The sequence below is a fragment of the Haplochromis burtoni genome, unplaced genomic scaffold (genome assembly GCF_018398535.1).
Source record: "Haplochromis burtoni strain Fernald_Lab_line unplaced genomic scaffold, NCSU_Asbu1 Contig_2, whole genome shotgun sequence".
Taxonomy (NCBI): Eukaryota; Metazoa; Chordata; class Actinopteri; order Cichliformes; family Cichlidae; genus Haplochromis; species Haplochromis burtoni.
The window spans coordinates 6,066,453-6,086,754 of NW_024582363.1; the positions used below are offsets into that span (position 1 = coordinate 6,066,453).

At 39.8% G+C, this 20,302-nt stretch overlaps 2 protein-coding genes across 7 annotated transcripts in view; one reads left to right on the forward strand and one right to left on the reverse strand.

The window, feature by feature from the left end:
- Positions 1-7,485, forward strand: part of zgc:158464 (uncharacterized protein LOC791139 homolog) — a 95,066-nt gene extending 87,581 nt beyond the window's left edge. For all 5 annotated transcript variants that reach the window (XM_042218663.1, XM_005912889.3, XM_005912888.3 and 2 more), the window contains one exon: positions 2,026-7,485. In XM_042218663.1, the coding sequence (XP_042074597.1) occupies positions 2,026-2,212 (187 nt within the window). In that variant the 3' untranslated portion in view covers positions 2,213-7,485. The remainder of the gene's footprint in view (positions 1-2,025) is intronic.
- Positions 7,486-11,673: 4,188 nt separating this feature from the next.
- ubl7b (ubiquitin-like 7b (bone marrow stromal cell-derived)) lies at positions 11,674-17,737 on the reverse strand. 2 transcript variants are annotated; one of them, XM_042218681.1, is made up of 11 exons: positions 17,548-17,737; positions 17,150-17,351; positions 16,874-16,993; positions 16,695-16,780; positions 13,704-13,788; positions 13,565-13,622; positions 13,344-13,477; positions 13,124-13,173; positions 12,836-13,012; positions 12,547-12,660; positions 11,674-12,373 (listed from the first exon to the last, which is right to left on the reverse strand). In XM_042218681.1, the coding sequence occupies exons 2-11, from the start codon at positions 17,322-17,324 to the stop codon at positions 12,233-12,235; spliced, it is 1,140 nt and encodes a 379-aa protein (XP_042074615.1). In that variant the 5' UTR covers positions 17,325-17,351; positions 17,548-17,737; the 3' UTR covers positions 11,674-12,232. The 2 variants fall into 2 exon arrangements, with proteins under 2 accessions (XP_042074615.1, XP_005912948.1); XM_005912886.2 differs by having other exon boundaries at positions 17,537-17,727.
- Positions 17,738-20,302: the final 2,565 nt, after the last annotated feature.

Genomic DNA, 20,302 nt, shown 5'->3' on the forward strand with positions numbered 1-20,302 from the left:
CTTTTTAAGTGTGCCTCTGTGTAACCTAACACCTTTCTCCCAGCGCTCCATGTGAAGATTCATCAAATGCACTTTGCAGGAAAGATTTTTTTTTTTTTTTTTTTTTTTTTTGTAAATGAGCTCTGAAAGCACCATTTGCAGAATCATAGCATTTTAGAGACCCGTGGCAACGGAAATTTGGAAATCTGCACAATAATGGAGAGGTGGCACTCGTGTGTATTTCAGTTTAATGGCTTAGAAATCCTGCAGCTTTTTGTTTCAGTTCTTACACATAAAAAGCTCCGAACTAGCTTTGAAATATTTTGGATATTTATAGTAATAATCTCAATCATGCTAACCCCAAAACACGCACTTCTTTATCTGTGCTTTATTCCTGATCAGTGTCCCTAAATTGAATCTGTGTGTGTGTGTGTGTGTGTGTGTGTGTGTGTTTGTTTGTGTGTGTGTGTGTGTGTGTGTGTGTATTTATATGTATGTATATGTGTATATGTATGTATATGTGTATATGTATTTTGTTGTTGGTTTTTTTTGTTTTTCCTTTCATCTTATTGCTATCTTTGTTCTGGGTTTTCTCTGTGCATCAGAGAGAGAACATATCCACCGGCATCATACATGCAATTAGGAGATAAGTAAAGAACGGCCTGATGCTTCAGGTGCCTAAAGCCAAGTTGTCACTCCTGTTCATCAAAGATAATGGGCATAACTACAAAAATATGCATATATTTACTGTGGAAAAACATAAATTTATTTGCTGTAGTTGCTTCATGTGATCAGCCTCATCAACAGCCTTGACAGCCCACTGCTCCTGTCTGTTGTGGTTAGTGCATTTTCACAGTTTTCACAAGAGCCCTGCTCAGTATAAACTTTGAAGCACAGAATGAAATAGTGTAGATTATACTGACTGGCCTCATAAGTAAATACCTTGACAGCTGTTATCCTTAGGTTAGTGAAAAATAGGAGTTTTATTACTACATGTGGTTAACTTTTGCACGAGAGTTTATTTTCCAAAAAATAAATGTTAGGCAGGTGCTGGTGCACTTTATTTTTGAGGACAGGTTATAATGTCAATGAACTGTGCCTAAAGCAATCATAACCTGCTGGAGGTATTAGCTGCTGATTGAAAAAGCTGTTATGCTAATTTAGTCTGTAAAGTCAAATTACTAAAAGAGAATATTTACAAAACATGCTACAGTGAACATTAGTTTTGTGTCACTTACTCGCTAAAGCTTACTGTTGCATCTCTTCCCAAGTGGGAAAAAAAAAAGTAATTTTCTATTTTAAAGCAGAAGATTACTGGCAAGCTGTAAAATGTATTGATCGAAGGCTCCTTGGAACACGCGGGGAGCTTTTAATTTGCTGTGCATTTATTGCTGCAGCTTGAGTGATTTATCCTGGGGGTTCATTAGCCTCATCCTTATGCACTGCATGTGAAACCCAGCACCTTAAGCAACCTGCCTTTTAGTCCCCTCCCCTGACACCTCCAAAGTTATCAGAGGTAATCCAGCTTTCAGAGCGCTGTCACATACTGTGGGGAACAACTACTGGAGAAGTAAATGAGGGGAAGCTGACAAAAGAGGATATCTGTTGGGACTCCCATAGATTGATGCTTTTGACATACTTGTTGTCTCTTGTGAGCGTTTTTTAAGGCATGCTTGTGGTGTGACTCCAGGAATGGCAATATCAGTCTGCTCGCTAATCGGTCAATACGTAGCTTTGATCCATACTGATATCTCCCAACTACAGTATTTAGAACATTTACAAATTGGCTCGACTGTTTTTGACGGTTTTGAGTGAAATGTCTTTACGTCAGCTGAATGGACTGTCATCAAATTCCTTTTTGGGTGAAAGGACAGAGCCTGAAGCAAGGAAAGGCCTCTTTGCTCCTGAAATATAGGAAGTGGGGACAAAACAAATTATTTTTTTCAAAGATTTTTTTTGTGTCAGAGCATGATAAAAATAATCTGGTTTTGTCTTGTAAAGATCAGAATTTTGTTTTGAGCTTTTTCTGTCTTCCTCTGTCTCCAGGAGTAGCCAGGGCTTCATGCACATGAAGCTGTCACGGACCAAGGAGAACAAGTACATCCTGGGCCAGAACAGCTGCCCTTTCGACAGCGTGCCTGAGATCATCCATTTCTACTCCAGCCGCAAGCTGCCCATCAAAGGTGCTGAACATATGTCCCTGCTCTACCCTGTAGCCATCAGGACACTATAGTGCTCCAGGTCTCTTGCAGGCATCTGCTTTGCAGTACTTTGGGCCAACCTGTGGCTCGCTGTTTCCTGTCCCTCTGGAAAGAGCCCACTAGGCTCACGGGAAGATGAACAGTGGCATCCTAAACTGCTGATCTTGACTCACCTCACTGGCCAACAGATTCCAGACCTGTTTGAAGGCCCTCTGCTTACTATCTCATACATACAGACTCAGATTTGCAGAAGTTTTTTATTATTTTATTTTATGTTATGTTATGTTATTTTATTTTATTTATGATAGACATCTGCTTAGTAGATCAGACTGACTATCTACAGAACATCATTTCACTGACTGTTGAGCTGATTACCCATAGCACTTAAGACGTAAAGAAAAAGAAAGGTACAACTTAACGTTTGTCACTGGGATTTACCTTTTAGCATAAACTGTTGTACCCTGTGTCCTGTGAGTACACAAAATGACGATTATATTTGAAATGTTTGTTTGAGTGTCTCATTCGGTTAGGCTCTGTTGCTACTGTAATCATATTGCAAAGGGGATTTGAAGATTATAAGACCTCTGTAAGGGAAGCAACATTTATGATGCATGTCGAGCGATATTGTCCACGTGTGCCTCATACAGTGGCCGGGATATTAAATAAACTGGCTGTGTATGAATGGAGCGTCCCCAGCTGCGTGGAAACAACAAGCCTGTGAGCTGTGCAGACTGATCTCTCTATCTTGTCATAGTGCATGTTGTCTGCTATCCATCACTGAGTGGGTGTATCACACCAGTGACAATGTAAGTACCGTGGTGTTGAGACAGGCAGGAGAGCATGATGGATGGGTCAACCCATCTGACACAGTACATTTGGCTGAGGCTAAAGACCAGAGCCTGTCCAAATGGACCAAATTATCCCCACTACCCCTGCTTAGAATGGCTTTGCATCGGGAGAATGAAATATGCTTGTATTGTCTACCTCAGAAAATCAATTTCATTCGCCCATGTGCAGATCAATAGGTACAATGGGATTGCAGACATCGATCTGCTCTCTCTTCGACATTCCCAATTCCCTTAAAGAATGCATCATTAGTTTTAGGAATATGCTTTTTTTTTTTTTTTTTTTTTTTTATACAATTAATCTGAGATTTGTTTTATGAAAACACAAGCAGTTTTTTGTTTTTTCAGATCAGCAACTGTATGTATAGTCACTATTATAATACTGTGCAACGTCAGTAAGAAATGTTTGGTTAATGCCTTATAAAATGCATGGGTCAAATCAGTCCGCTTAGATCAGTTGATTTCTGATTCTGCTTTTAACAATTGTTCTGTGACTGTAATTTATTCTGGGGTGATTATTACTGATGTGTTACTCCTTTGTGATTGGCCCGTTCCCCCCCCACCCCAAACCCCAACCCCCACCCTCATCGTTCTGTGCCAACGTGATCGTGTTTCATGGGACTACTCCAGCCTCTTTTGCTGTGGTGCTTCAGCATTTTTGTTGTTTCCAGTTCTGCTAAGTGCAAGTTTGCCTCGGTGGCCTCACTCTGGGACACGAGTCACCGCGTCTCCTGTCCAACAGGATTGTCAAACCTCGTGTGAGAGACGATTGCGTACCCGTCCGCACACACATCGATTACAGTCCAGCGTGTCCAAACCGGATAATCACCGACCTTCAACCTGTCATGCTTCCACTTTTCATTAAAATCTCCAGATGTCTATACTAGGTGTAAGCGTGAGTATGCATGTGTCCAACAGGTCTGTGTGTGCAGTATTTGTATGCACATGAGAATGTGTGCACACACTCAGAATTGCAGTCGTTTTCTTATTATTATTTTTTTAACCCCGCTTTCCCCTGGTGACAGGTACAGCTCAAACCTCTTAGATTGTCACCTCTACCCCCCCACCTATGGCTTACTATTTTATTTTATTTGTTTTATTTGTTTGTTGTTGTTTTTTTTACCCCCTTTCTTCCTGTATTCTTTCATTAAGCAGATTGGATTTTAACAACTCAAAGTAATGACATGCTTGCTTCTAATGTTACTGGCAAATTATAAGCCGAAGAAGCCGATTTTCCAACAGTAGTCGCACCGCGAAGTGATTTTAATAAGGCTGCCTGATGCATGTGTGACCAAACTTCTTCTTCATTGGTGAACTTTTTTTATGAGCTGAAAAACTCATTGGTTTAATGAGCAATTAGAAAAAAAAAGTTGGGGGGGGGGGGAGAGGCTTTAGTCCTACCTAAAAGTTACAGACACTAAGAGTTAGAAACTGGCTTATGTGAGCATGACCACTCTGTATAAAGCCAAATTAACTTTTGGCTTTAATACTATCTCTGCTGTGTGCTATGCAACTATAAACTACAGTCATTGAAGGGAAAATGTCAGGTGTGTGCCTCCTACAAATGTTAATGACAAATGTGATGGTACAAGATGTCTGCCAGGAAGAAATTTAATCACTAGAGTGGCATTAGTAAAAAATAAACTGCAGAATGTGGTATGTATTTAGAGGTATATTTTGCTGGTGCATTAAGTGAAGAGACAGGTGCTGTTATCGCATGAGGGTGTCTCATCATGGCACTGCAGCTTTATCGAGGAATAGTGCATTGTTGAAGTGGACCTATGTGCTTCTCGAGAGAAGATATCCAAATAGGAAATGCAAATTTAAAATTAACCGTGTGTGTGTTGAATTCTTTATGTTGTGAATGTTCACTACTTAAGAGATCAAATGTTGAAAGTAGCTCTTTATTAAGTTACTGCTGCTGATGAGTGTTACCCTACTATAGGAAAGATCCTGCGTATGATGGCAGCACTGTCTAGAGAGAGGCCTTAGCTTTGGAGAGTAAGAAGATGGAAAGATGTAGAAGAAGAATAAAGGAGACAGAGGAGAGGGTGTTCTTGAAAAAAGGGTGATGCAGTCAGCAGACACTCTCTTTACGTTTGTGTATCTATTTATGAGAACCTGAAAGAACCCTTCTCCTCCCTCGGAAGTGTCTTAAAGCTTGTGTGTGTTGGTGTACGTACACACACAATGTGCATGCTTGAAGCAGTGTTTGTTGAATGAGTGAGTGTGTGTGCGCGCGCGCGCATGTGTGTGCACTGGTGTAAGCAGCCATCAGCCACAGACTTGCCCTGAGACTTGACTGTGGTAAAGTGGAAACTTTGAGTTTTCTTTGTGTACATTTTCGTGCCATGTATGTATGCACTACTTCAACATATCTCTGTACAGTCCCTCATGGCCAAATGTATATATTGAATGTATTGTATGGGGACATAGAGGCATCAAGGTTCAAAATAAATACAAAATAAATACATTTCAAAAATAAAGTTGGGTTTGATTTGACAGTCCCTGTTTTACACTGACTCGGATCAATAAAGCAAACTCGTAATTATTTGGTAAAAGAAGCGGGGGGAAAAGACCCTTTTCAGAATCTCAGCCATGACCAGTTACCATGGTGAGGCCCTTCAATAAACAGTGAAGAGCAACCATTGTTTGAGTCAAGGACAGAATGCTGAAGCTATTATCAAGCCAGTACTGCAAACCCTTGTTGTTCTTTATTGATCCACTTTGTTGCAGTCTCGTAATATATTTTTCACTCTGTTCTTCATTCCAGTACAATTATCTTGACTTGCCTTTGAAGTTTAATTGGCAGCGTTTCCTACATTTAGTTTCCCGGTTCCCTTTAATCACATCTTTCGGCCTTTATTGTACATCAGAATTATATGTAAGGTGTACTCATCCATCCTAGATTTTACAGAGTGTGAATAATACATGATTTTTTTTTTAGCATTTGGAAAAAACCTCAAGTGACAGATTGAGCAGCCATTTCTTGGCCAACTGTTAATTTTCCCTGGTGATGGTTGTATTCATAGGTCTGTAAAGGTTTCTGAAACAACTGCTAGAAAGAAGAAAAAAAATCAGTGCCGTTAATTTGTTTAATGTGACAACAAAGGATTACGTTTTTTGTTTGTTTGTTTTTTTTAACTTTTCTAAAAAATTTACTTCCTGTAAATGGATAAAAGCTGCACTGTTTTCTGTTAGTTCTTTACTTTTCAACCAGACAGTTCACCATGGCACTATCATATACTGAGTCCAGCTGTTGAAGGTAATTGGAACGGTGAACTATGCAAAAGCCACAACTTTAGGTTAGTTTAAATCAAATTGTTCTATGTATTTTTTTTTTCCAGCAATTTCTTAGCAGAACTATAAAATGAAAAATGACAGTGAACATTGTCGGTTTACATTTTCCTTCATTTTCTCCTACCCAACACAAATTAATCTGACTTACAACCTCGGTCAAAAAAACACAATTAAAACAGAACTTTGCATTTTCAGTTTTTTTTAACCACTTACGCAGCTTAGGTTCATGAAGGGAACTGAAGCTTATCCCAGCTGCCACAGAGAGAGATGGGGAAAACCCTCAACAGGTTGCCAGTCCATCACAGAGCTAACGCAGAGAGACAGACAATCTCACACTCTCACATCCACGCCTAAAGCCGATTTAGAATCACCAGTTAAACTGAAATGCGTGTCTTTGGATTGTTGGAGAAAGCTTTGTACCCTCAGAAACTCCCCTCAGTAGTTTTTCTAGAATATTTACCCTTCTCTTTGCTTCAATTCTGTTCTCCTTAAGAGAAACTCCGTAAAGGGTTAAAGCACCCTGGATGAAATGCATCAAAGAACCTTTTGTGGGCAAAAAGTGTGCCGCGAAAGAAGGCTAACGAATAAAAGCATGGCTTGAAAGCAATGAATGGGCCACAAGGGGATAAAATGGCCTCGTGTCTATCAGAAGCTCATTTCATATTCTGCTCAGTCACGATGGGCAGAAAGCAATCTCAGGTAACAGACCTTATGTTAATAACATGTGAGTTGCCTCCTTTCAGAAAAACAAAAGTGCATGGAAGCCATTATACCAGCCCTATCCCATCCTCCTGCAACAGCACGTCAGAGGATTTCATCTAGAGAATAGTGTTGGTAATGTTCTGCTTGTCTGTGAAGCTGCTTGATTAGACAAGCTTTTACACCATTTCAAAAGGCCTGATATTGATGATTTCTATTAGCCTAATATATTGCCCTTAATGACACGCTCCAGAACCTTGCTCATTACCTGAATCCCAGGTCACTGTGGGAATAATTGGGCAGATTTGTGCCAGCTTCAAAGCCCAGGGCCTGATTCATTAAAAAGGACCCTTTTCCAACTGTTTAAGCCATTTCTGGTCCATGTCTTAAAAATATCTGATTTATCAAAGCTAGTCAAAAGCTCTATCATCTAGGGTTGTAGTGCACTGAAGGCACCTTGTGATAACAATGGCAAAGCCCAGTAAATGGGGCTATATTATCAAAATGTAATTGTTATACAATTTAAAAAAATAAATAAAAATATATATATATACACAAAAACAAAAAAAAAAAAAAAATATAATATAAATATATAATATATAATATATAAATATATAATATATAAATATATAAAATATAAAAATAATAATATAAATATATATATATATATATAGTATATATATATATATATATATATATATATATATATATATATATATATATATATATATATATATATATATATATATATATATATAATATTATATTAGGGGTGCAACAATACTCGTATCGATATTGAACCGTTCGATACAGTGCTTTCGGTTCGGTACGCATATGTATCGAACAATACAAAATTTTTAATTTATTTTATCAACTTTCCTTCTGACGATGCTGTCTGTGTTGAGCGCTCAGTGGATCTGCGCTCGACAGTGCAGCCTAGGCGGAGTAGTCGAACGCAGATTCACTGAGCGCAGGGCAAGCTAGCGAGACAGAAGTTAAGCTCTCCTTGCAACATGGCAAATTGAACCTCCCCCACCCTCATTCAGATCTGGCGTTTGGAACTATTTTGGTTTTCATGTGACGTATGACCCTGAAGGTAAGCGCGTCATGGACTAAAGTAAAACAGTATGTTGGATGTGCCACGCAATGCTCAATTACATGGGTGGGAGCTAGTGTGTTAGCGCAGTTAGCTCGTTAACGTGTTGGCCGTCCAGCCCCATGCACGGGGCGATCCGCGGTAGCTCGTTAACGGAGATTTGCCGTGTTGTGGCGTTAACGTCATTTCAACGAGATTACGCTGACAGCACTAGTGGGAACACAACGAATATGACTGCACATTTACACCGACATCATCCTAGTGCAAAGACAAGTGGAAGCAGACAAAAACAACAAGCACGCATGCTACAAACTTTACCCGAGTCATTTAGACAGCCGTTAGCACATGATTCTTCCTTATGGGGACCTGATATGTTTAATATGCTGCTGAGAATATAGCCCAGAAGAAGCGTATAGTATAGCTTTTATTTTGGAAAGAGCCATTTCTCTGTAATAAACTCTCTTTTCCAAAGATGAGTGATTCCTCAATCAGATACAGGGCTCGCAAAAGTCGGGCTAGCGATTTTTCCAGTCGGGCTACCAAAATCTATCTCTGCCCTGCCCGTCGGGCTATGTAGGAAGGAAAAATATATGTCAATGCTTTTGCATTCTTTCGGAAATGTAGCTGGGTAATTATGTCATTGGCATCGGTGAGCCACTGTCAATATGTGACATATTGAAATCGCGTTTGAATTTGCGCTTGTTTTTTGCTTTCACTTTGCAATCGGCGAACTGTGTATAGAGAGCGACAGCACTGATTGGTGAGTGATGATAATTTGCGCACCAATTCCTCTGACATCGTCTTATCAATCGTTAGCTTACTATGCAAACATGACAAGTGAAATCTCCCGCAGCAAGCTTAAACATGTGAGAGGTTGATCGCGCAGAGAATCGCTGAGCGTTATGTGAGTGCGTGTGTAAAAGCAGCAGGATATATATTGTAGCGGGTCAGGGCTGTTCGGGGTTCTGTTTGTACAGTTATGTTTTGTTTATGTTGCCATAGTGACGGGTGACGCCCTCTCGCTGCGACGGTGTGTCCTTCCGGGGTCAGAGGGCGCCCTGTGTGTTGTTGTTGTTGTTGCTGTGCTGTTGCCGCGCTGAGCAGTTAGCTAGCGGCAGTGTTCTTCTGCAGATGTCAATAAACGGCTGTGCTCCCTGGCTAGCTCACGGGAAGCAAGACCAAACGACACCTCCGTCTCCTCCTTGTCTGAGCTCGCCACATTGGTGTCAGAAGTGGGATGATGGTGGCACCCCATGTTCTGACCCGAGTGACTTTTCCCCCGCCGGTCGTGACCGGCCGGTGCGCCAAAAGAAGGCACCTGGACATTTGCAGGACTTTGTGTGGGGTAATGGGGTCGTCGGGGACGACTGACCCCTTAGGTGGGGGCTATGTAGCGGGTCAGGGCTGTTCGGGGTTCTGTTTGTACAGTTATGTTTTGTTTATGTTGCCATAGTGACGGGTGACGCCCTCTCGCTGCGACGGTGTGTCCTTCCGGGGTCAGAGGGCGCCCTGTGTGTTGTTGTTGTTGTTGTTGTTGCTGTGCTGTTGCCGCGCTGAGCAGTTAGCTAGCGGCAGTGTTCTTCTGCAGATGTCAATAAACGGCTGTGCTCCCTGGCTAGCTCACGGGAAGCAAGACCAAACGATACCTCCGTCTCCTCCTTGTCTGAGCTCGCCACAATATTTTAGTTCTGCTGAGCCAAATAAGACAGGTCAGGGTGAAGAAGTGACAGCCAAAGAAAAGCTTACCACAAAACGGAAAAGTTATGACAAATCAGACTATAAGGCAAAAAGAAAGTGCAGCTTTATGGTTTCATGGACAAAAGAATTTCTGTGGCTGCAATATGACAAGCGAAATAACCAGGGCTGCACATAAGTGGTCCGCAGGTGCGCATTCGCTGTCAAAATAAAAAACGGGCACAAGATAAGAAGTTGCAACGCGTGTTTGCGTACATAAGATTTTCAGGAGGAGGACAGACATTTGTTTAGAACTCTTAAAGATGTCGAAGAAGCAAGCTCCTTTAAGCAATTACTGTGATGTTCCTCCACCTCCAAAGAAATGTCAGAAGGAGTCCGAACCACAAAAGAAGCACGTATTCTCGGAAAAGTAGTTGCAGGAGGTGAGCTGGCTTCAAACAAATGATGAACGCACAGAGATGTGGTGCGGAATGTGCCGTGAAAATTTAATAAATGACAAATTAAAAAGGCATGAACATTTTTTTTGTATCGAAAAAATATCGAACCGAACCGTGAATTTTGTGTATCGTTGCACCCCATATATATATATAGAATATAAATATTATTATATATATATATATATAGATAGATAGATAGATAGAAAGGTGAAATCAGAGTCGACGGGTACCAACAGTCTCTATAGTGTTTTATAATTTCAGGGATTACACAGTCAATACTACTCTCACAGCTGCCAACAAAAGGGACTTAAATATGGTGTGTAATAACATGTTTTCCATACTGTATGTGTGGCAGCATTTCGCACACCATCGAGCATCTCCATGACAACTTCTCATAGTGCCATTTGCCACAGTAAACTGTTCAGAATAGTATGGAAGCTGTGCTTTAGATACAGTAGTATGCACTCAAAACACCAGTATATATAATATGAACTGAATTTATTCTGCAGCTAAAGCAAGCACCAAAACGCCACATCTACTCTGTTGGCTTCAAATTAAACAATTCTTTCTGAAAGACTGAAACTGTCTCCTTTTTAATATGCAAGAAAGGCAATGGCACTTTTATTCACCATTGTTCTTTTGAACCTGTGACACAGTTTCCTTCAGCACAATAGAAATGCTTTATTTTTAAAATACCCTTGGAGGCAGTTGGAGGTGGAAATTGCCCGCAGGTGTGCGTGCATATAAAATGGTAATGGGGACAGACAGACACAAAGCGCTGTTTGGGTGCTGTGCTCATGAAAGGCCAATCCACTGATTGAGCTGTCACATTCACAGATGCCGTAATAAAACTAAGCAGGGCAATTACTGTAGATGGAGAACGGTAGGTAGCAGAAGAAGAGGGGGTGGAAGGGTGTATGTGTGTGCGTGCTTGGGGGGGGGGGTTAACAATATGTCCTCCCCTTGAATACCCCAACGGGAGACAACAAAACAAAGCAAATGTATCCGTCTGTAATAATGCTGGGGGGGAAAGGGGGCTTAACTAATGTAACAATTCTCCAACAAGCACAGGAATATCAGAGAATGCTAATAAAGCTTTCACCTTATCTGTGCAACTTTTTCTTTTATGCTGATGTCTGTCTAGGCGCATTGTGCTCCTTTGAAGGAAATCAAGGCACACAACTTCAAACACAAACCATTTACCAAGAAATATTCAGCAAAAGACTGATCAAACCCAAGGCTTTAAATTAATAGGGGGGGGGTAAAGGGCAGCAAGTGTGCTAAGATGATAATCAGGCAACTCTCCACAGTACTAAACTACTGCATTGCCATCTAGTGTACACAAAGGGGAATTGCATATGCAGGCAGGATAATGTAAATACAGAATAAGTGTTACGTGCATTAAATGGAACTTCTGGAGCTGAAATAAAAGAAGATTTTATTTAACACATTTATATGAAACAACAACTTGAAAACTGATCTTTTATAGAGGTGTGGGAAATGTTAAAAATCTACAATGGGCCATATGCCTGTGCATACCTTCAAGTCATTAGGCAGAAAAGAAACCAAATAAAAAATTGTTAATTTTAGTCATTACAAAATTAAATCAACATTTAAACCTGACGAGTCAATTAATTCTATTAATGATGGTATATATGGTAGTAAAGAAAATATAGCCAATACCTTTTTAAATGAACTTTGAGTTGTATTCTTTAAGGTTTTAATACTGCAAACAAACTATAAATCTGGCATGGGCAATGCTTGAATGGTAATTATGAACAAGTTTATTAGAAGATTTGTCTCATCAATAAGAAACAAAATGGCCCGTGGAGATGAGCTGAATTGCTTCTGTTCTTTATTGGGAAACGTTAAGAAATCCTTACACTGTCACTCATAATTTGCTCTATTGTTTCTGGGCAGCAGGGTGACCAGCTTTTTTAAGCTCTCTTATCTATAAAAGGCTGTCCGTGGGGTACAGGCTCAGAGTCCTTGGCCTCCGGCAAATATGAGCTCGAGGGCAGCCTGGATGTCACCATCTGTGGCCTGTAGCGCCCTCAGCATCAGCTCCTCATCCTGGATCCCCATATCTCTGAGCTGCTGCATCTGGGACTGCCAGCGGCCCTAGCAAAACAAAAACATGTTCAAGGCCTAATCTTTTATCCACACATAGCCCTGTCTAAACAAGCTTGCAGCTGCACTACATACCTAAGCCAATACCCATTGAGGAAAATGGCAGTTATATTATTATTTTCTCCATAAACTGAACACATGTGGGATTTATTCAGTTAGTTCACCTGCAGAGCAGACATGTTGGTGGCTTGCAGAGCTTGCTGTAGTGCTTGGCTGAAAAGATCGTTACTGACTGGTGTCCCTGCTGGCATGGGGGCTATGCCACTGGAGGGGTCCGACTTAATCAAAGACAGGATGAGAAATAAAAGCAAGCAATGAGTGTTAGGAATAATGCTTTTGTAATTTTTTTTAATGTGTAACATTATAATCTTAAGTAAATTCTGCATAAATGTACTATTTTAAAGATTTATGCATGTTTTTGAATATCTATCGCAAAATGGAAATAACCCTCACTTGGCTTGCCGTTGTTGGAGTGACAGCGCTGCTATCAGGAGTGCTAGCAAGAGCCAGTGCAGTTGCCAGCTCACTCTGTGTAATAGGTCTCGGTCCTGTTGCTCCACTATGGCTCAGGGACACTGGACGCATTCCTGCAGAGACTCCGCCTCTGTTAGAGGGGCCTGCTGGGCTACTCTGTCACACATATTTAGGCACACCAAGTGACGTTATGGCTATTAACAACATTAAACATCACACGGCATCAGTGTTTCTATACATGATCTTTGCAGTTTTGTATTGACTTACAGACTGGAATTCATCCTCATCATCTGACATGCCCTCAAACATGAAGCCTCCTGCCAAAAAACACAAAAAGCTTTGTCTGATTAATAACCTGGACATTCACTTAAAAGAAACACGCACAATATTATTAAAAGGAAGAAACAGCACAATGAATTTTAGAGGATTTCGCAGTTGGAACTACTTTATCGATATGCTCCTCCTTCAGTTCAGTTATATTGCTTACCCGGCATATCACTGTATGAACTGGCTGATACATTGCGAGAAGAGCTGGCACTGGACTGAGCGGGCATACTGCCTGCCACAGAATGCAGGACCAGGATGATGGCATTGACAAGGGCCGGATGTGAGCTGATTAACCTATGAGAGACAGACAACCATCCACCGCACTGTACATGAATATTATGCGTCATAACAGAGCTGAAATCAGAGGAAAGCCATACTCACCCATCCAACATGTTGGGGTCTGTAAACTGTACAAAGAGATCTTTATCCTGGAGCACTCCTGAGTGTGGATTTAAGGAAATTGTTACTATTTGCATGGTACAACCAAACCCGATGTTCATAAAACTCAGAATGACCTTACCTAGAGCAACTGGGTCTGACCTGAGTCCAGGTGTGGCTACAATAATCTGATCCAGAGACTCTTTGTTTGTCAGCATTTTATAGACCTATGAGAGGGGAAAAGACAATAAATATAGTAGCAAAAGAAGAAGAAGTGGTGATGTAGCAGCAGTTACAGTAACAGCTGTGGTATTTACTAGTGTTTTCTTACGATAACATATGAAACTTCTGCCTCTCTGTTAGGGTTAGCTTTGTTTCTTTGATCGCAAACTCCTCAGAGACCATCAAGAGTTTAAGTAACCAAACTTGGCACAAGGGTGCATCTTAGGACCCTCGAGTTTATAATCGATATCAGAGATGATAAGATCATCCTGTTGCCTAGCAACCAACTAGCAAACTAAAATGACTAAATTGTAGTATTATTCATGATATATTATGATGTCATCAAGTGTCTTGGCAGCCACCAAGCAATGAGCTAAAAAAAACCTGTTTTTAGCCACATGAAAGCATCTTATTGTTTTATTTTCATGCCAGTAACATCTCATTTATAGCCTCAAAAGTTGAATTATACATGTCTAGCAACCAGTTAGCAATTGGCTAAAATTACCCATTTTTAGCATATAATAATAATAATAATACTACTACTACTACTACTACTACCACTACCAACAACAACAACAACAACAATAATGGATTGCATTTATATGGCGCTTTTCAAGGCACCCAAAGCGCTTTACAATTCCACTATTCATTCACTCTCAAATTCACACACTGGTGGAGGCACACTAACAGAAGCGAGGCTGCCATATCGCACCATCGGCCCCTCTGGCCAACACCAGTAGGGTAGGGTAAAGTGTCTTGCCCAAGGACACAACAACCAGGACAGAGAGCCCGGGGATCGAACCGGCAACCTTCCGGTTATAGATGAGCTTGTTGGGAACAACATCTATTAAATCTACTGTAGATGTTATAGGTTAACATCTATTAACCTGATTTTTTTTTTGTTTCACTTTTCTCGTGGCAATGCAGTCTATCAGTATGCCAAAAAGTACAAACAGGCCAAGCAATACTGTAGCATGGGCAAGTACTAGTTGTTCAAATACAGTACATTATATAGAATGTAAATGACAAGTTGAGGATGATAGCAATGATGTTTGAGGGCCATAACACAGCACCCAAAGCATGTGAACTAACAAGTACGTCTGATTATATACATCTACAGGACCTACTGTATCATCTGACCTGACTTTTATGAGCTACACTATATGGACCAAAGAACTGGGGCAAACACTTCATAACTCTTTACTCCCTGAAAGGACTGAAAGGATATCACTAAAGCACTTCTGGATGGATGCAAACTGCATTTCGTTGCCCTGTACCTGTGCAATGACAATAAAGTTGAATTCTATTCTATTCTAAAGGTTACTAGAAGTAACGGTTGAACTTGTTTTTCTGAAGTGAATGGCTTCTGCCATATGTCAGGCCTGCTTAAAGAACAAGATTACTGGGTTTGGTCTCTGCCTGTGCAGCTTGGAAAAACCCAGAAACAATTCCAATGGATGTTAAACAACATCTCTTTAAAAAAAAAAAACACACACAAAAAACGATTTATTCTGGGGTGTCAGAAAACTCATCATTAAGGGTACGGGGAGTTCATCAAATGCTGTCTTTATGGGGGAAAGATTTAATAATTGAATAAGGTGCCCCTGGAGCTCCAGTGGACCAAGGCCAAGCAGCTCTTGTAATGCATATGTGGCACACTTGTTTTGTTCATATAGTGCACTATCAATAGCAGTGACTTATTTATACCAGTTTATGTAGAATCCACCTAGTCCAATCTTTTTTTAAGCCAACATGCTGTAATGTTGCTGAGATTGAATGCTGCAAAGGCTGCAACAGTTAAACTCATTTATGTTTAAAGCAGCTCCTAGTGGCCTGGGGTCTGTTTATCCATAGCTCCGACATGCAACTAGGGTGATGCAATCAGAGGTAAACACCACTGAACAAAGATGTGACATCATCCAAAGGACAGTGGAGAAAATTCCAGCATGGTCAAGGACAAACGCTTATTTGTTTACTTATTTATGTATTTATTTTAGTTTAAGGCATGACAAAAATAAAATTTAGTGCCTGTGTCAAATAACTTTATGCAAGCTGTGAAGCCGCATGGCCTAAAAAAAAAAAAGAAAAATAAAGAGCTAAGCCAATGAATTATGAATGATTTTTGTTTTTCCATTCTTACAGCTGATTCATGTTTTCACTTGATAACTATTCCCTTAACTCAACACAAAACAACATTTCTTTTCTGGAACTACACTTCTGTCTGTTCAAGGCATGTAATCACTGTAAAAATAATAATAATAATAAAAAAAAAGCACAAGAAGCAGCTGTGAAACCACCACAAAATATTTCCAGCTGAGTGGTTCATATTTAGGGCCAACTGTTTTAAGCATACTTGTCATTAATGGAAGAGTACAATGTCTTTCAAAAACACAAAATGTCAACACTTGTGTACTTTTCTCTGAAAGATGAACTACCTTGTCTAATGGCAGGGCTCTGGAAAGTAAAGAAGCTAATGATAGCTTCAGGACAAGACATGAAACTCAAAGTGACCTTCAGTGGTCCCATTCTACTGCATGCGTCAGTTGCAGGTGCTGAAATGAGTTTCTTATTCCGGTACTTTACTTCAAATAGAGTTAACACATCATGGACTAACACTGGAAAACTAATGTTAATTTATAAAGTCATTAACTAATCTAATATACTGTGCATAACAGCATTCACGCCTTGCTGAAACAGCAGCTTGTTTACACATTTGCCTAACAAGCAAAAGATCTCTGATTCTTCTTTTCCTCAAACAAAATTTAGATATTAGCCAAAATGGTTGTTGTGGAGAGAGAGAAATCTCATAAGAAGTGAATGAAGGATCAAGTTCTTTTTAACACTCACTAAAAATTAGCTGAAATCCTAAGCAGCTCAGTTACCGTCAGTGTGTTTCCTCTCCTCTACTCACCGAGTCCCTGTAGGCCGAGCTGAGAGAATGAAGAGCAGCATGAAACACCCTGAACTCCCTTGCTGCAGTTACCCTGTTTACTGGCTCTGGAAAATACAAACACACATTCAGATTCACACGTTCAATGTCATTTACATCTTATACACAGTTTTAAGCTTAAATGATGCATACACACAGACCTGGACTACTCTCTGGCTCTGGCCACGTCTTTTTGAGGATGTGTAAGGTGGATCCTGGTTGAATCCCACAGGCATCCAGTGTAAGGTCATCTTTAAGTTTGCGTCCACAGTGGACCAACTCTGGTAAACACACAGTAGAGTGGTGAGATTTTCACATAGAGACATGCACAGATTTCACTGACAGCTAAAGGATGATGAACAATAAGCATGCACTTCATGCTGTATGTCAAGGTCTCATATCAACCCAAGTTTAACAGCGGAGGTTTTTGGGTGTACCTATTAGTTCAGGGTCTGGGATGGAGTCTGGGAACTGAGCTGCAACAAGCTGTTTCAGGGTGGCGACCCTGTATCCTCCAGGTGGAACATCACCTGGCATCATCTCCGGGAAGTGGAAGGTAGATTTGGGCTGATCAACCAGCTTCAAAGACAGATTCCATTCTGACGAGGCCATCTCTTCCTGTTTAATAACCCTACACACCTGCAATTAGTCCACAGAACACAAGCTTAACACAGTGGGGTAGACCACAACATATACACTGTTAGCTAACTGTAATATTACACTTCACTCTGCTTCAGTGTGAAGATAAGGCAGGTCTTTTTGACACAAAATAAACCTCAGACCCATGATCCACAGGAGGAACTCACGACAAAATGCGCTATTACCTGACGATTACCTTTTCTACGAGGTTGTAATGAATCACGTTACCACTCGACCCGGTTAGCTGCCTAGCGTTTGCTCACGAAGCATGCCGATTTTCTAAATTAAACTTTTCATGCCGTTTAGTTTGGGTGATTTAAAACATTTTTTTTAAATAACTGAGTCTTATAGAACTAAGAATAAAACTAAAACTCTATACGAATAACTGCACACTCACCCTTTTGTTGTTGACACTGAACTCACTTCCTGGTTTTAGTCACGTGTCTAGGTTGCGTTTACGTCCACTGTCCAAACGAAGGAGCTTTCACTTTTCTGTGATATTCATAGATAGATATATTTTCGAAGATTTGTGATGACTCTTTAATACACACACACACACACACACACACACACAAATGAAAAATAAATGCTAATCCAACTTAGCTCTCGGTCAGACTGTTACATCAGTATCTCTATCCCACGGCATCTGTGGGAATACCACATAGAATGACTTTCATATCCTACCTGTCCAAGATGGAATCAGTCCAAAATTCCCCAGCCCTCAACTGATAAACCTTTTGTAAACCACTTTTTTCAAACTACCTTGATCGCTGTAGTAGGGATTCAGTTAATACCAAAATGGGCTTTCATGATCTTAAATCAGTATTCACAGAATGGGCATCAGTTTACTGATATGGAGATTACTAATGACAGAGATTATTAAGGACTTTGTGTTAACAGCTGTGGATAGATTATATTTTATATTATATTTTCTTTGTTTTCTGATGATGCTGACTTAACTATATTGGACTGACTGTGTGTGTTAAAGTGCATACCGTATATACTGCACTGAATGGTTAATTAGTCCACTTTTACATGCAGTATTGAAAGAAGGTTTTACACAGAAACATGTAAAACTCTGAATATTGTTTCCAGGTGTGAGGAAAGTATTTTGAGAGCCTTGCTGAGGGAACTGGTAGTGTTACCAATTGGAATAAACAAACATGCAAATATTCTAATATAAGGAATCATTAATATGTAAATTCATCGGTCACTATCTATGTCTGTTGCATAAAGCAGATTAATAATGACATTCTTCCATATCACAAAATCAACATCAACAAAGCAAATAAAACAACATCTCACAAAACAGGGATGGGCTATGGGCTATTATCACAAAGGTAAACAATACTATGAATAATAGATTATATTAAATGAGCCAATTATTTTCTATAAATCTTGATTTGATTGGTTAACATGTGCTACAACATTTAAAAGACTAGTCTGAATTACCAGTAAACCGCTAGACAAGTGTAAGTGGCCACTTTGAATGAGCAATAAGTGCCCTTGGGTAGCTAATCTATTACTTTAGATGAGCAATTAACGAGTAAACATTTGAGAAAAACATAATTGACAGGAAATATGTCAGCCTGTTTCTCTGCAGCTGTACCTATCCATTACAAAATCTGTCACTGAAGGAAAAGGAAGGGGGAAAGAAAAATTTTAACATGCTTTTTAAAGTTCATAAAATCAGGATTGTATTATAATGCAAATCAAATTTCGGGGAATAACTGGAAAAAAAAAGTCCTACTGCTGCTAATACCATTAAATTATACACTTCTGTAATCGCCTTGTTATCACCAGTTCTGCAATCATTGATAGACTTTATCAAAAAATTATACCCTTTATACAAAAAAACAACCTTTATGTATTATCCCTTGCATTGCTTGTATTTGCTGCTAATATCCTACCAAATGACAATGTGCACAACTATCGACACATTCTCAGCTTTCTTTCACTCCAGTTTCCCTCATTGTTTAGCAGCTCTTAGGTGTCTGTGTGCGTCTGGCCTCTGTAGAAGTTTCTTTCTGTCTTATTTTGCTTGTTGTTTCTAGAGTTTTGTGTTTAGGTTTGCTTACACTCCTGTCTCATTGTCTTTATTTTTTATCATCTGTGTGCTTACTCTGCTTTGTCCACTTCTCTTGGTTACCCTTATGTATATTAAAGTCTACTGTCTTCTCCTCAGCCTTTATCACCATGCATGTTTATCCTTCTAGTGTGTTTCCCACTCTTATTCTTGCATGTTTGTGGACTTTTTTCATTTCTGAATTGGATCGAAGCAACAAAGAAAACATTACCTTTAGTAGTGAATGAGATCCATTTGCTACTAAAGGTGTGTTTTGAGTGTGTTTACTTTGCCTGCCTTCTCGGTCTGCATCTATTGATTGATTGATTGATTGATTGATTGAATCTTTATTTTGAACATGTTGAAAAAGTACAACAAAATAGAATTAAAAGAGACAAATGAACAAAGCAAAACAAAAGGAAAACGAGCAACCACTAGGCCCTAATTTCAAGCTTTTTGACAAATAATTGTGTTTTCTCCTGAAGGGTAAATGTATTTTAACACAACCAAGCTTTCTTTGCCGTAGCTGGCTCAACAAAATTCAAAACCCAGCTGGCTATGATGGGTATCATGACAGCGGTTATCAACTTTCTCAGTTAAGCTAGGCCTTTTGCTTCAGGCTCTGTGCTTGCTCACAAGAAAAAGTGCATTTCATGGGTTGCATAACTCTTCTTTCACACAAAATGATCCTTATGAGCGCTGACTGCTCCAATAAGAGACATTAGCAGATGATGATGATAAAATTGTGATGAAAAATCAATAAAGAACATCTAAAATATAACAGTAAAATGCAATCCTGTTGCAAATGAGACAAAAGATTAATACTGTAGAAAATAGTTTATCTTGGGCTTTAACAATTTAACAATTTACATGAAGAGTGGTAAAC